General features: G+C 38.1%; 1 protein-coding gene across 5 annotated transcripts in view; it reads right to left on the reverse strand.

Moving 5' to 3' along the window:
* Window positions 1-15,918, reverse strand: part of GNE (glucosamine (UDP-N-acetyl)-2-epimerase/N-acetylmannosamine kinase) — a 44,202-nt gene that overhangs the window by 12,200 nt on the left and 16,084 nt on the right. For 2 of the 5 annotated variants that reach the window (XM_058523520.1, XM_058523524.1), the window contains exons 2-7: window positions 15,193-15,398; window positions 11,120-11,571; window positions 7,364-7,516; window positions 5,002-5,214; window positions 1,802-1,889; window positions 805-1,015 (exon numbers count right to left, since the gene is read on the reverse strand). In XM_058523520.1, the coding sequence (XP_058379503.1) occupies window positions 805-1,015; window positions 1,802-1,889; window positions 5,002-5,214; window positions 7,364-7,516; window positions 11,120-11,571; window positions 15,193-15,398 (1,323 nt within the window). The remainder of the gene's footprint in view (window positions 1-804; window positions 1,016-1,801; window positions 1,890-5,001; window positions 5,215-7,363; window positions 7,517-11,119; window positions 11,572-15,192; window positions 15,399-15,918) is intronic. The other 3 variants (XM_058523521.1, XM_058523523.1, XM_058523522.1) reach the window with 2 other exon arrangements.

A 15,918-nucleotide genomic window follows, 5' to 3' on the forward strand; every position in this document is an offset into this window, starting at 1 on the left:
TTAACAGGAACATCTCTAGAATTTCACCACTACAAAGGGTGTTGGCCATTGATATGGACTAGATCATCTTGTGTTAAGAAAATATTCTTCTATTAATACTTTTTAGAGAGTATTTATAAAGGAGACCTTTTGGCTTCTCTTTAGAAAATCATATTTTGTTTTGCTTTTCTTTATTTAACCTAAACAACTTTGTATTTAAAATCCTTGCTACTTCTCATGCACTCCTGAAACTTTATACATCTATAATATTTCAAACAAAGGTTTTTCTGGTAGGTTTATTCTTCCTTATGAATTCATCAGAGATGATTTTAACATGGACAGTTTGGTGTTTTTATGAAGGCTCTCTCAACCTCTGTCAACACTGTGGTGATGGGGTGTGGTTAAGGGATTGAAGGTATGCTGTGCTACTCACCTACAGTCATGTTCTAGAGGAGACGCAAGCCTCCTCACCATTTGCTGAAACCCTCCCCTGGGTAGTGGTAGTAATCAGCATACTCCATACTCCAAGCTGTTACCAGGTATGGAATTTCAGATCTCCTGGGTGGCAAAAGCACTCTCTGGTGCCTAAAGGGTCTCTCACTCTCAGCTCAAGTCTATTAACTTGGATTCCTTGAGAATTTTACTTCTTTAAAATGTTAATGATGGTAAAATAGCGAGACAAACACTGTACTGGATCCAAGTCAATACTGTGGGCAAACTATTACAAGCTCTCATGTATGTTTCTAGTCCTACCTTCCAACCATACTTTTTAAAACTCAATTACTCAGATAGGATATAAAGTTAAGATCTTAGGAGTTATTTCACCTTCATGCTGACTATTGCCACTCGGAGGTTCGTCCCACCAAGATCAACAGCCAAGGCACTTAGAGTTTCAAGAATATGGTCAATATCTTGAGAGATATTCTCCTTCACAGGAGGAAAGCAGAATTTCTTTTGTAGTGGCTCTTGAAGATCAATAGATTTGAGAAACTTCAAAATCCTTGGAACGGCATTTCCATCCCCATATATCTTTGAACTGTAATATCCAAAAAGGCAATTAAATTAAATGCTTCTCTCATACATCTTAAGTGATATTGAGAACAGGGTATTAATGGAATCTGAGACTACAGGTAATAAATAGTTTGTGCTTCTTCCTTTTAAAATAACATCTAATCTCTTCAGCAACATAGCAACTAAGGACCTACATATTACCAGTGCAACGGCTAATTCCATTGCTGACTGAAATACAACTAGTTCCAGCCTGATAAACCATTAACAAAATGCCTGTATCATCAAAAAAAAATTCTCTCTGTTAAGCCAGTTTCAGAATATAACATTGTCTGGGATGGTGAATTTACTTACTTATTTATTTATTTATTTATTTATTTAGCTTTTCAATCTTCACATCTGTGGGGGGAAAAGTTACCTTCAGAAAAAAACATCCAAATACAGGAAATCTCATTAATTTGAAACAGAAAGGAGGGTAGTCTAAATTAATTAAAATGCTGAATGAGACATTTTATAGAAAATCAGTTACATTAATTTCTAATATTTACAGAGATTCAAAGTAGCCTAAAGAAGTATTTCCTAGTAGAAGTGCTATATTAATTAACTGAGACAAATAAAAACATTATTCTCCATTGGAACCCCTGGTGGCGAAATAGGGGGTATCTTAGCAAGCCCTGTCTCACCAGAAGCTAGAGATCCTAGGGAGGTAGAATGAGGGCTCTATTACAAGGATTAAATGGTGATCACAGCTTGAAAATGGTGCCAGAGGCAGCTCTTCTTTTAAATCACTTTTTTTAAAAGGGTATATACTCACCAAGGGTACTGTTTACCGAACTGAAGGTGCAGCGCTTGCAATATTTTGTCTTGGGTATCAGCATCCCGGACATGAAGGACATTCTCTCCTAGGTAAATCCAGTGACACGTTACAATGATTCAGAAGTGGGAATATCCAAAGAATAAAGAAATTAGCAGCGTGTTGTGCTCACAATGGACCTTGAAACCTGGAGGACTTCAAATGAGTCTTCTTTTATTAGAGAAACATCAACTTTTCTATTTTCTACCCTTTAAAGCACTCTCAGCAAGATTTCCATATATCAAATACTTAAGGACACTAGGGTCCTTTATTCCCAAAGAGAATAAACTAAGTTTTTGTTTGTTTAGTGAAATAAATAAGGTGGATTAATCTAGTATCCACTTACCACTCATCTAGTCACCTTAGCATGTCCAGTCTTTCAGTCTGCCCTGCCTTCCACCTACTCAGCCAGTCGTTCAATCAGCTGGTCAGGCCAGGTTGGGCAGTTAGTCAATTAGCCAGTCAGCTGTTCAGGCAGTCACTTTTTCTCCATACATTTTCTGACCAATGTGAGGAAGTAAATACAATGAAAATAGCCATGTTTTTCAACATACTTGGCTAAGAAGAGAAGAGCAGAAGGGTGGCGGCTAGAGAGAGGTGTGGGGTCACAGAAGGGGTTGTTTTGCATTGTTTTATTTTTAAGATGTGAGAGGCTTAGGCATGTTTAAATGATGAAGAGGCTACATGGTAGAAAAAGGATGACTGACAGGTCCCTGAGAAGGCAGGAGGTGTGGGGATTTAGAACACAGGTAGAAAGTTGAGCAGTGGACAGGCAGGAGAGACCCCACACTCCAGACCCTCCAATGTAAAGAAGGGAAGAAGGAAAGGATGGATGGGCATGTGTTTATATAAGTGTGGTCGCAGAAAGTAGAGAGACTGCTTTTGAAAAAAGACCACGTTGCCAAATCCAGTGTTCAATTCACTGTTCACATCTTATTTGATCTGTCAGCAGCATTCAACACCATCTCCTGGAAACACTTTATTTTCTGGGCTTTAATGATATCACACTCCTGGTTTTCCTCATTGGCAGCTCCTTTTCAGTCTGCTGTGCTGGCCCTTCCCTCCTCACCAGAACTCTGAATGCTGGAGGGCTCCGCAGGTTGGTGCTGGGCTCCAGTCTCTTCCTCATTTACACGTTCTCCTCGGGGTAATCTCATTTAGCCCCTTGGTTTTAAATACCATCTCTGGCAGAGTGCACCATTATCCTCAATATCTTTTCTCTGTGCCAGTAACAGAATTTTTAGCTGGGTGTCTGATCACCCAGCTAAAGACTATATTCTTCAGCTTCCCTTGCAGCTAGATGTGGCCTTGTGATTTTGTTCATCTTTGACATCTTCCACTCTCCTCCTTCCCAGTGGCTAAAAAGTGAACTTGACAGCAAGAGCCGGAGCACCCATCAAGAAGATGGATGAAGGCTAAGTCTTTGATGACTGTGGAGCTGCCATACCAATGAGAAACAAAGAAAATCTAACTCTCTTAGACACTATTATTTTGGGTCTCTCTGTTACAGCAGCAGACCTGATATCCTAACTAAACACGATCTATATGCCAATCATTCTCAAATTTATATCTCCAACTCTAACTCTCTCTGGAACTATCTAGCTGCTTACTTGCTATCTCCAATTTGAGTTCTAATAGGCATCTCAAACTTAAAACTTAACATGGCCATTAGAGAAATCTTACTTCCATCCCCTCCCAAATCTGTGCCTCCCTCAGTATCCCCCATGTCAGAAAAGAGTATCCCCACTGCTCAATACAAAAATCTGAGAGTTACTGTTGATTCCTTTCTTCCTTTCACTGCTCACATCCAAGCATCAGCAAGTACTATAACAAACCCCAAATCTAACTTTTCCCCATCTGTAATATTACCACGTAGTCTAAGCCCCTATCATCTCTCACATGAACTGAAATAACCCCTTGACTGGTCACCCTGCTTCCACTCCTGTCCCACCACATTCCACTCTCCATAGAGCAGCCAGAGTGATCTTTCCAAAATGTAAGTCATATCGTGTCATCTTCTCCCTTAAATGGCTTCCCATCATCCTTAGAAAAAATCCCAGGTCATTTACCCTGGCTTACAGAGGCCTGCCTCCTTCTCTATCATCATCTTGTATCACTTGTCCTTTTGCCTACTACTCTACAGCTATGCTGGCCCTTCTGTTTCTCAAATACATCAAGCTTGTTCCCACCTCAAGGTCTTCATACTAGCTGTTCCCTCTGCTTCTCTCTGATCCTCACATAGCTGATTCCTTGTTATTCAGATCTCAGCTTAAGTGTCATCTCATCAAAGATGCCTTCCCTTATCCAATCTAACGTAGCCCATCATATTACCTTGTGTTATAGTTGGCAAAGCACACAGAAATCCTGATATTTTTCTTTCTTTTTTTCTGTCTATCATCTACCTCCCCTCCCACTAGAATGGAAGTTACATGAGAGCTCAGCCCTTGTTAGTCTAGTTTACTGCCAAACTCAATGCCTAGCACATAATAGGTACTAATTAAATATTTTCTTAATGAATGAATTACTGAAGTTGAAAGAATTTCCATCTGATGGCTTCTATTTTCTCTGTGAAGTGGGGAGCAAAGTAATATGTTGGGAATGAAAGGAGAAGGTCTAAAGATAATAGAAAGTTAGAGTAGCAATTATGAAGAACAGAGAAAAAGCAGAGCTGGAACTAATCTCCTTGATTCTAGTCCAGTTCTTTTCCCATAAACTACATACATTTTTCCACTAGCTACAGAAACATATTTCCATGTATAGATTAGAACTTGGACTAATGTTAATAACAGGATCTAGCTCAGTTAGCAAATTCATTAATAATAATCCTACTTATGCGCTAGTTATTATGGGGTCATCTTACTGAGAACTGCTGCGCTCTAAAGTACTGACTAAAGGGACTCTACTGGGCCCAGAAAATGAAAGATAATTAACTAAGAAACTCTTAGCTCTAACTGGTATTACTAAGACAATAAAAATGTAAGTAGAGCCCTAAAAACATCTGGTAATCACCGTGTGCTATTTATAGATTTTACACTACAAGTGGTCATTAACCTCATTCACTCGTTCATAAAAACATGTGCCAGCACTGATACCTGCATACCTTGTAATAATTCACGTATGTATCAAGCCTACTCAGTTGAAATATAAGCAAGGGTAGATACCTGTTTCTCTTCCAATCTGACGTGTTCCTAGGTTGATCACGGGTGTTCCAAAAGCTCCCACCTCTCGTACTCCACAGCTGCTGTTCCCAATCATACAACCAGCATGGGCAACCAGCTGTATAAACTGGTCAAATGGGACGTGTTTAACTGCTCGAAAATTGGGATGATGCTCAATGCCCTTCTTCCGCATCACTCGAACCATCTCTTTGCTCCCTGTGAAAATGAAAAGAACCAATTGTTAAATGGTTTATGAGATAAAGAAACTATTTTCATTGGCAAGTATGGCCCCACTTGAAGAAATCTCCCTATAAAAATTCACACTGGTTATTAGGGAGATAGTAATTTTAATTACTGATCTTTTCATGAATGATGAATATCTAAAATATCTGATCAGCTCTCTGCTTCAACTCATCTAGGAACTTTAAATAGCAGCAGTTGGGATCTTTCAAACAGCACCCAGCAAAGCAAATACTGTCTATTAATGCCCCGGTTAAAGCCTTTATTTTACACAACAAGTAAGAGGCTCAAGACAGGCCAACAGTCTATCTCTTAAGCTGGGAATTCCTAAATGGAAAGGTCTCGGGCTCCACACACCCAGCTGATCAGACAGCATCTGCCTCAGCTATGCACACATTTACAACAACAGTAGTTCAACAGGATAGCACTCCCACTTACATGGACTAGGCTCCAAGAAAATAAAGATAGATTCTGATACTGTGGCTCATATTTTATTTTAAATGCATGATTTTAAAAAATGTTACAGATGCATGAGGGGGAGGCAATATTTAACGCCTCTCTGCTTGCCTCTCTACTCACCCCTTTCTAGCTACCGATTACCAAGGGAGGCAAAGTTGGTAATCTGATTGGTTAGAAGGCAGGACAGCGACCATACCATGAAGTTCACCAATGGGCAGGAGCCACTGATTTAACAGAAGCTGGGCATGCATGCGTTCTCTCTCTTTCTCTTTGTGGCATGGTAGGTGACAGACTCAAGGTTTAAGTCCTCACAGCCACTTCTCTTAGGCCACTTCTCTCAGGCCACTTCTCTCCTGCAGAGCATGCCGGTCATCACCTATAATTACTGTAGTACAGGGCACACCAGGTGCTGCTATTCCAGGATTCAGATTTGGGCTCAGCTGAAGGCTTCTCTTTGGCCTAGAGCCTAAACCACAGGCACTAATCCTGTCTTCCAGTGAACCCTACATAGGGAACTGGGCACTAAGCCAGATAATGAGAAAGTGATGCCTTGATTCTTATTTCCCTATTGTTCATTGTGTATATTTTATCAAAAACCCTGTGAGGAGGAGAGGCAAGTGGCAGACATGATTCAGGCATTCCTAGGACCCTTTACTTTCATAGGGAAAAAATATCTCTAATTCTAAAGTGTGTACAATCAGGAAATAATATTATAAACAGAATATAAGTGACAATGAATATTGAACGAGAGATATATAATTACATTACAAATATTTCTACAAAAATTTAAAGAATTAGAAAAGAATAAATATTAAGGTTTTTGAAATATGACACATTCCCTAGACAAAATCTGGGGGTTCTTAATTTTTTTTTCAACTAACACCCTACTTTGTTTCCCCTAACCAAAAACATTATTCAAGAGACACTAAGAGAAGGATTCTTTCAGAGTAAGATAGTGACATCTTGGCACAGCAGAGAAGGGGTCCTGCCTCCTTTATCAAAAATGCCTAAGAGCTCAGCAATAAGTGGTGTTGGCTAATAATAACCAGTATTTGCAAGTTCCTCAGTGTCAGGTCCTACTCTTTCATTTCTCACTTATACCTCATATCCCCATTAACCTGCCTAAGGTCTCACAGCACCAAAGCGACAGTACCATCCACCAGTAGGTGATCAACCATGTCAGGCTTGAGGACCAACTGGCTGGGGAATCCAGATCTAAATTGCTTAAGTTCAAGATTATTTTAAGGTATCACAGATAAGCAAGAGAACACAAAATAACAAGAATGGCTATTATACTGCAGCCAGTGGGATCATTACTTTTCTACAGATACTCTTTCACCTTTTAAGGTTTATGTCTCTTGGCTATTGCATTTTCTCGCTGGTGGAAACTGAAGGGAAGAGACTAAACATTAAACTAAAGTGGAGATTAGAGACTACTTTTTTCAGTATTTATTTCTTTCCCATTAAGTTTCTACTAAACTTGACAACAATATCACAAAGTCTCTGATCTACTGCAAAAATGGTGATCCTTTGAAAATCGGAATAAATTTCAGAATAGAGTGGGCTTCAATGATGAGATGAACAAGATAGGAAGGGCAGTCAAAAGAAGAGATACTAGAAACATAAAACGGGACAGGCAGCTGGCATACTTTTCAAGTTCAATTACCTGCATCAATATTTGGAAACAGAACTAGGGTCCGCTTGTTAAATGAGATAAGTGCATCCAATGTTAATTCAAACATTTTTATGGAGTGCTTAATGTCAGTGGTCACAGGGTGCTGTAGTGCAACAATGTAATCTTTACATTTTACATCATCACCTGTTTAAAGAAAATCAAACCACATTGCTTCATTAGTTAAGAATCGTAAAGGAGGAAGAAGCAAATTCTAAAAAGCAAGACCCCAAAGTCTGCGCTTTTAAAAATTCTAAAGAAAAAACAGTTTGTCACACTCTAAGCAGGGCATCCAAATTTGGATCAAACAATGAGAACTTATAGCAATAAGTCCAAAGATTAAGCAAACAACATTTTGCTAAGTGCTTGATACCACAAACAAAATACACAATTTTAAATAGCAGACACTAGAATTCATTGTTTTAAAATCCGAAATATTTCAAAGCATTAGAAAAACGTGAATCTTCCCAATCTCTAACTAGTGTTTCTAATGAATTATCAGAAATTTTAGTGAATAATAACGTTGCAGATCAGGGCATTTAGAGACTGAATGAGCATTCAATATACTTCATATAATGCATAAGAGCTTCCCCATACCATTGCCCACAAGATTCAACAAATGGCAAGTGTTTCTAACTCTATTCAAAGCAACTAGAAAGGTTTTACTCATCCCCAGGCGGGGATACCAAGGATAGTTCCTCAGCAAAAATTTAAAGTGTAAAAGGTTCAAATGGACAGTGCTATGCCAAATAACACAAAACATTTATCAACAGACCTATATTATCCCATAAAACTGAAAATGAGCTCCACTTGCTTATTTTTAATGAAAGAATATATTTCTTTGTGATATTAATTTTAATGATCAACTCTCATGAACTATATAAGTTCATCATTAATTTCCAAACTCAACCAGTAGCAGTTATTTTTTATGATTTAATGGTAACAGAGAATTTTTACTAAGAATCTTCAGTAGTATTTGATTTAAAAGACTACAGACTCCAAAATTTTATTTTAAATAATTATTAGTCCCATATTATGTTCTAAACTGAGAGTGGGGGTGATATAATTAATAAATTTTTGTACAAAGCAGGAAAAAGACCTAAAGGCCTAAAAGAATCCATCAGAAACAAAAGTCTAGAAAGATGAGATCAACATAAATTCAGATAATCTACCAGATATAGATCAGGACCATTAGAAAGAAACTATTTCAAAGAGAATTAAAAACTTGGGGGGAGGAGTAGCAATAAAAGATATTTCTTCACTGTAAAGGATATGGAAATATTATGTCTATGTCACAATCTGACCACAGGTACAAGTTGGTCCCACTATAATGTGTGTTTCTACAATGTGAATTTAGCTCATCTGGGACTGGTAAATAGAGGAATGATGGCAGCCTTTAATGTAGTAGTTGAGTTATTCATACATGATTCCTCACTGCTGAATCCAAAGAACCTTACTGTAAATGTACACAACAAGCTGTGGAAAAACACAGTACTTGTCACAAGGCCCCTTCACCCCACATGCTCTCTCTTGGTTCAGTTTGTCCATGTACTCTGTCTTGAGAACACTTTTAGGGCAAGTCTCTCTGATCTTTGTGCTTTCTTTCTGGTGACAATTTTTCTTTGAGAGTGAGGATGTTATGGAGCTTCTGCAGTCCCATGCAGAGCATCATTCTATACAACTTATTGCTACAACTTATGGCTAAGGGCTAAGTGAAAGGTGAAAAGGAAGAAAAATTCCAGCAGTTTACCCCATGAGAGCTCTCCACTTCTCATTTATCTTCTATGTTAAGTGTGATAAAGAAACATTTGTAGTATATAGAAAATAACCATAGAATGCAGAATGCAGCAAGATTGCACTTTGTAACTTAAGCTTCTATATGGAGCCATTTAAGCAGCTTCTTTATAAAAGAACGATGGCAAAAGAGCAAAAACTAGATGGCTTTTTTTAAACCAGTAAAAAAGCAAAAGCACGACAATGAGCCTGAGCTACCCATCCCCCGCAAGGACACATTTTATGCAAGCCCGCACCTGCTTCTCAGTAACTTCTCAGCAACTCTGACAGCATCACTCTGCCTTTGTCTCCAGAACTCAGCGGCTTCAGCCCTTCCTCCCCACCCTTTCCATTAAGGTATCCCACCCTTTCCATTAAGGTATCATCATTTTGTATTGTATTGTAAAGTTCTATATTTACCGTGGTATTTCTTTCATTATTAGGAATTTAACATGTCCTTTTAACTTTGCTAATATTTTTATTAGGACTGTTATTTATTAACGTTCTGATTATAACCTGCATGTTCTGAGTGGCCTACTCAACTTTATTCTTCCTATAAGCAGAGTGATACATCAGAAGTTGCAGGTCGAGAAGCAGTTATAGGCTTTGCACAAAATGTATTATTGCCGGGGTGGGAGGCTCCAATGCACTGTGTGGTGTTTTCTTTTTCACTGGTTTAAAAAAAAAAAACCTATTTTTTCATCCTTCTTTTCATACAGAAACTGCTTAAATGGTTCCAATAGAACCTTAAGCCCTACAAGTACAATCTTGCTGCATTCTGCTTTATAAGGGTTATTTTCTATTCATCACAAGTTTTTCAGAAAAAGTTTTTCAGAATACAAAGACAGCTAACAGTATAATGAGAACAAAATGCAAGACTGTTTACTTAGAAACATATAAAAAAGAGAGACTGAAGAGGCAGAAGTTTGCTCCACCAGCATAATCTAGACAGGCTCCCTGGTAACTACAAATCTGTCCAAGGATAAGAAATATATAGAATGGATTAATTTACATAGTAGGAAAGCCTGCTGCCTTTCCTGTTCTAATGTGATCTGGATTAAAAATATACACAATCACTAAATCAATTTTCTATTCATTAATTTCATTATTCAATAGATCTACCTCTTAAAAAAGGAGAGTCTTACATACCTAAATAGATGATCAATCCTGATTTGTCCTCTAGATAGTACTTTCACTATAAATTAACCAAGTGACATTCTGTTTATTAACCTATCTTCTTCGCCTCTGATTAGCAAAAGGTAATTTCCAGGCAGCTAGATCATTGATCAGTGATGATTTCAGACCTTCAGGCTCACTTATAGTGATAATAAACTCTAATCGTACAACTATGACTTTTGCTTAATAATAATAATTATAATCTCTTATATTAATAAGTACTTATGGCCTATTAACTGCTTTCAACATTTATTATCTCATCTGAGTATTCCAGCAATCCCATAAGACAAGCATTAAAATTAAAAATAATTTTTTTTCATTGTACTAAAAAACAAAATACAGGAAAACAAAAATAAAAACACCCATTATTCTACTAACCAGAAATAAATATTATAAATGACTTGGTGTACATACTTCCTAACCTTTCCACTATATTACAGTTTTTATAAAAATGGCATCATATTATCCATGTAATTTTGTAGTTTGCTTTTTTTTTCCTTTTTATTATATCAGGATCTGTCCTTGTAACTAAATACCCATAACATTATATTTAATGGATTAAAAGCATTCCATTCTATAAATTATAGCATAGATTTTAAAAATTCAATTCATTAACCCTATTTCACAGAAAAGGTGAGTCTCAGAGAGGTGAAGTCATACCATCGGGCGAGATCTATGAACTAAAATCTTAGCCTTCTGATTGCTAATGGAATATTCTATCCACAATAGTTTCTGAAAGGACTGAAACATACCCAACACTGACAAAAACAACCATTAGACTGAATAAAGTCTGATACGTACCTAACCACATCCGAATGATGCTCATGTAGTCTTTGTTCTTGGCAGAGAGAAGTTTGTCATAGGAAGGGCAGCCTGCTAAAAGGATGCGATCGTGGTCCTCACACATGGATATCAAGTGTTGCTCTGCACTTCGGGTACAGCACACATGATAATGAGCCAGTTTTGTTATGGCATGTCTGATAGAGTCATCAATGGTCCCACTGACTTCCCCACCTTCAATGTGAAGGATTCGGATATTCATCAAGGCAGCAGAGGTAGCCAGAGCCAGGGCATCAAACCTGTCTCCATGAACAATCATGATATCAGGCTTCAGGCGATTAAGGACATCTGGTAGCTTCACTAGGGCCAGGCCTACTGACTCCACCATAGCTGCCTCATCTTCCCCTCTAACGATCGTGTGTAGCCTGGTGTTAATGTCAAAATCATCTTGTTCAATCATGCGATATGTGTTTCTAAAGCAGGAGAGAAACAAAGATGTGAGAGCATGTTCTTAAACATACAGCCATAAAAACATATGAGAAAAGTAATTTAACATCAACCCTAAAAGGAAAAGTATTTTATAAAATTTACTTTTTAAAATAAATAAAGTATAACTTACAGAAAAAAGTTAAAAGCACAGCCCATAAATGTACAGATCGCTTAACTAATTATTCTACCTGAATACCCCAGATCAAGATATAACACATCCAGCACCTTGGAAGTCTCACTTGTGCCCTGTCCCGGTCAATATCAATACCTGGAGGGAGAAACATCTGACGGAGAACGTTTTTTATTAAGAAAAAAAGAGACCAAACTTTTAACAATGGTTACTTTTTCTTTTATAAGTTTTTAAAAAGATGGGGGGCTGACCCCGTGGCATAGCAGTTAAGCGTGCGCGCTCCGCTGCTGGCGGCCCGGGTTCGGATCCTGGATGTGCACCGATGCACCGCTTGTCAGGCCATGCTGTGGCGGCGTCCCATATAAAGTGGAGGAAGATGGGCACAGATGTTAGCTCAGGGCCAGTCTTCCTCAGCAAAGAGGAGGATTGGCATGGATGTTAGCTCAGGGCTGATCTTTCTCAAAAAAAAAGGTGGGGGGGGTGGCTAAAGACCTTAACAAACACCTCACCAAAGATGATATAAAGATGGCAAATAAACACATGAAAAGATGCTCCACATCGTATGTCATCAGGGAAATGCAACTTAAAACAAAAATGAGATACCACTACACATCTATTAGAATGGCCAAAATCCAGAGCACTGACAACACCAAATGCTGGAGAGGATGTAGAACAACAGGAGCTCTCATTCACTGCTGGTAGGAAAGCAAAATGGTGCAGCCGCTTTGGAAGACAGCTTGGCGGTTTCTTACAAAACTACACATACTCTTGCCATACAATCTAGCAATCGTGCTCCTTGGTATTTACCCAGAGGAGCTGAAAACTTGTATCCACACACAAATCTGCGAAACGGATATTTATAGCAGCTTTACTCATAACTGCCAAAACTTGGAAGCAACCAAGATGTCCTTCAGCAGGTAAATGGATAAATAAACTGTAGTACATCCAGACTATGGAATATTATTCAGGGCTAAAAAGAAAGGACTATCAAGACATGAAGGAGATGTAAATGCATATTACTAAGTGAAAGAAGCCAATCTGAAGAGGCTATATACTGTACGATTCCAACTCTATGACATTCTGGAAAAGGCAAATCTATGGAGATGGTAAAAAGATCAGTGGTTGCCAGGGATTAGGGGTAGGGAGGGATGAATAGGTAGAGTAGAATTTTAGGGCAGTGAAACAACTTCGTATGAAACTCTAATGGTGGAAACATGTCATTTATACATTTGTCCAAACTTTTAGAATTTACACCACCAACTTGAACCCTAATGTGAACTATGGACTTTGGATGATAATGAAGTGTCAATATAGGTTCATCAATTGTAACAAATGAACCACTCTGGTGGGGGATGTTGGTAATGGGGGGAGGCTATGCATGTGTGAAGACAGGGAGGTATATGGGAAACCTTTGTACCTTCTGCTCAGTTTTGCTGTAGACTCAAAACCGCTCTAAAATGTTTTAATATTTTGTATCACCAACTCATATATGAAATAATGAACAAATGAATTTCTAAGTAGTCTGTTGTTACTTGATTTGCTTTTTTGCCAATTCTTAAGAGTGCAAAAATGCTGCTTTTTAAAAAAATATCTAAGTAGTTGAAATAGAAGATAGCTGATTTTTTTCTGCTGTTTTAATATCTTTTTAAAATAGATAATACATTCACGTGGTTTAAAATTCAAGACACAAAAGATTCTACAGTGAAAAGGCTACCTTCTCACTTTTGTTTCCCAGTCATCCAGTTCCCCTCCCCCAAAGCAACCAATTTCTTATATTAGAATGTACTTTAAACATACATTTCCATTAAGTCCTAGTCAAATTTCCTATTTAACAGTCTCACCAGACAAATACTACCTTTCCACGCTTAATTGCTGCAGTAGGCAGATAAGACACCTACCGCGATTCCCAGGAGAGCCTCTCTCCCACTAGTCTTCCTGTCCGACTTTTCTCACAGAAGTGAAAGAACCCACTTAGGCTTTCATCTCAGGCTCTAGCTAAAATTTCTCTTCTACTTTGTCCTATCTTTGTCCTATGTATGTAAGGAAACGCAGTGGATTTTCTTAGCTAGCCAGAAATCATGTCATATTTTTAAAATCTCTGTATTTTTTGAGCTATCCATAAGTTTCTTCTCTACTCTTTAAGTATTTTCTTAGAGCAAATTGGTTTTTGGAGGCAGGTGTTGTTTGTTTTTGCTGTTGTTATTGTCTTGTTTTTAAAGAACAGTCTGAAAAAGACAATTTTACTTTAAGACAAGCTTCTTTCACATATAGTCATGCGACGCATAATGACATTTTGGTCAACAACAGACTGCATATAGGACGGTGGTCCCATAAGATTAGAACCATATAGCCTAAGTGTGTAGTAGGCTGTACCATCTAGGTTTGTGTAAGTGCACTCTATGTTTGCACAACGACGAAATCGTCTAACAAGCATTTCTCAGAACATATCCCTATCGTTAACCGACGCATGACTGTATAATACTGTATTTTTGACCATCTGTGGAGGCTGCACTAACATTTTCATGCCACAAGGGTGCACTAAATGACCTTTTATTACATACAACAAAACGCGTGTTCATCTTTGGTTTATACATTCTGCTCCCTCAAAGACTTCCCAACTTTCATTTTTCAAATTTAGATTGTGATCATTAACGAACCTAATGTCACCAAAATAATAAATACCAATGGTAATGGTAATATAACATTCTACTTTACCTTGTAGATCAATTAGATTTTTAAAATCTTGTTCTACATCTACTACTTTCTTTTTTTTCTTTTTCTTTTTTTTTTTTTGTGAGGAAGACCAGCCCTGAGCTAACATCTGATGCCAACCCTTCTTTTTTTTGCTGAGGAAGATTGGTCCTGGGCTAACATCCGTGCCCATCTTCCTCTACTTTATATGGGACTTCGCCACAGCATGGCCTGACAAGCAGTGCGTCGGTGCCCGCCCGGGATCTGAACCTGCGAACCCTGGGCCGCCAAAGCAGAGCACGTGCACTTAACTGCTGCATCACCCGGCCGGCCCCCATATCTACTACTTTATATGCTGTTGATCTCTATACCAGTTTTAATGTAGAATTACCATTAGAACTCACAAAACAGATTACATGGAATCACATTATTATAGTCACACAATATATATTTAATTTCTCCTGAATGTAATAACAAATAACAAAAAATAATAAAAATATCTATAGCTATCATTTATCAAGCATCTATTAAGCAGCATCAGTGTGATGGATACTTTATACCCCTATCTCCATTCTTCACAATAACCTACAACATAGGTTTTCACTCCATTTTATAATTGAGGAACCTGAGGCTCAGAGATGCTAAGCAACCTCTCCAAGGCCCCACAAAAACGAAGTGGTAGAACTGGGATTTGAAGCTAGTTCCGCATGGCTCCAAGATCCAAGCTCTCTCCAGGACACCACGTTGCAATGAAGAGTTTCACAAGAAAATGCTTTCGTCTTACCCATAGTCGTCTATCAGGTGAGAGCCAAGTACCACCACATCAAGTTCAAAGAACTCAGGTTCTGTTTTAATGCCAAACATGATCGGGGCAAGTTTAGAATAATCAGCACGATTGCAAGTAGCAACGCAAACCCGAAGCTTTCGGTTCTTCCCATTCTTCTCCATAACTTGTTTTTCTCGTTTTAAGAGATTCTTAAAATAGAGTTCCTAGAGTTGCAAAAATAAAAATTATTTATAATCAGAACGATAGGTCCTAAATATAAACATAAATTTTGCAGTTCTAAGTCCTTAACTACCATTTAATACAGTGATTCTTAACTTTTTTTCCCACTAACACGCCTGTGTGACACATCCACTGGTATGTCCAGAGCTATGAAATTCCATCAGATCACCTATAACTCCACTCCTTTCTCTCATACTTAAGAAAACACACTGGAATGCAATTAAGAAAGAGTAACATAAATCTACTCTCATTTAAAAGGCAAGCAAACATCAATCCTTTATCATTAAAAATTACGTGCCATACCTCACAAGTGATCCCAACATACCAGACTATGGCAAACTTGGAGAACTGATCTAGTTCAACTGTCTAACTTACAGAAAGGGAAACACAAGTCTTGAGAGAGGAAACTACTTCCCCAAGATTCAAGATCACATCTTATAAGGGATGAAATCTATCCACCCTCACATATATACCCCCTATATAAAAAGGACTGTGATTAATGTT

This window comes from Diceros bicornis, chromosome 28 (assembly GCF_020826845.1).
Source record: "Diceros bicornis minor isolate mBicDic1 chromosome 28, mDicBic1.mat.cur, whole genome shotgun sequence".
Taxonomy (NCBI): Eukaryota; Metazoa; Chordata; class Mammalia; order Perissodactyla; family Rhinocerotidae; genus Diceros; species Diceros bicornis.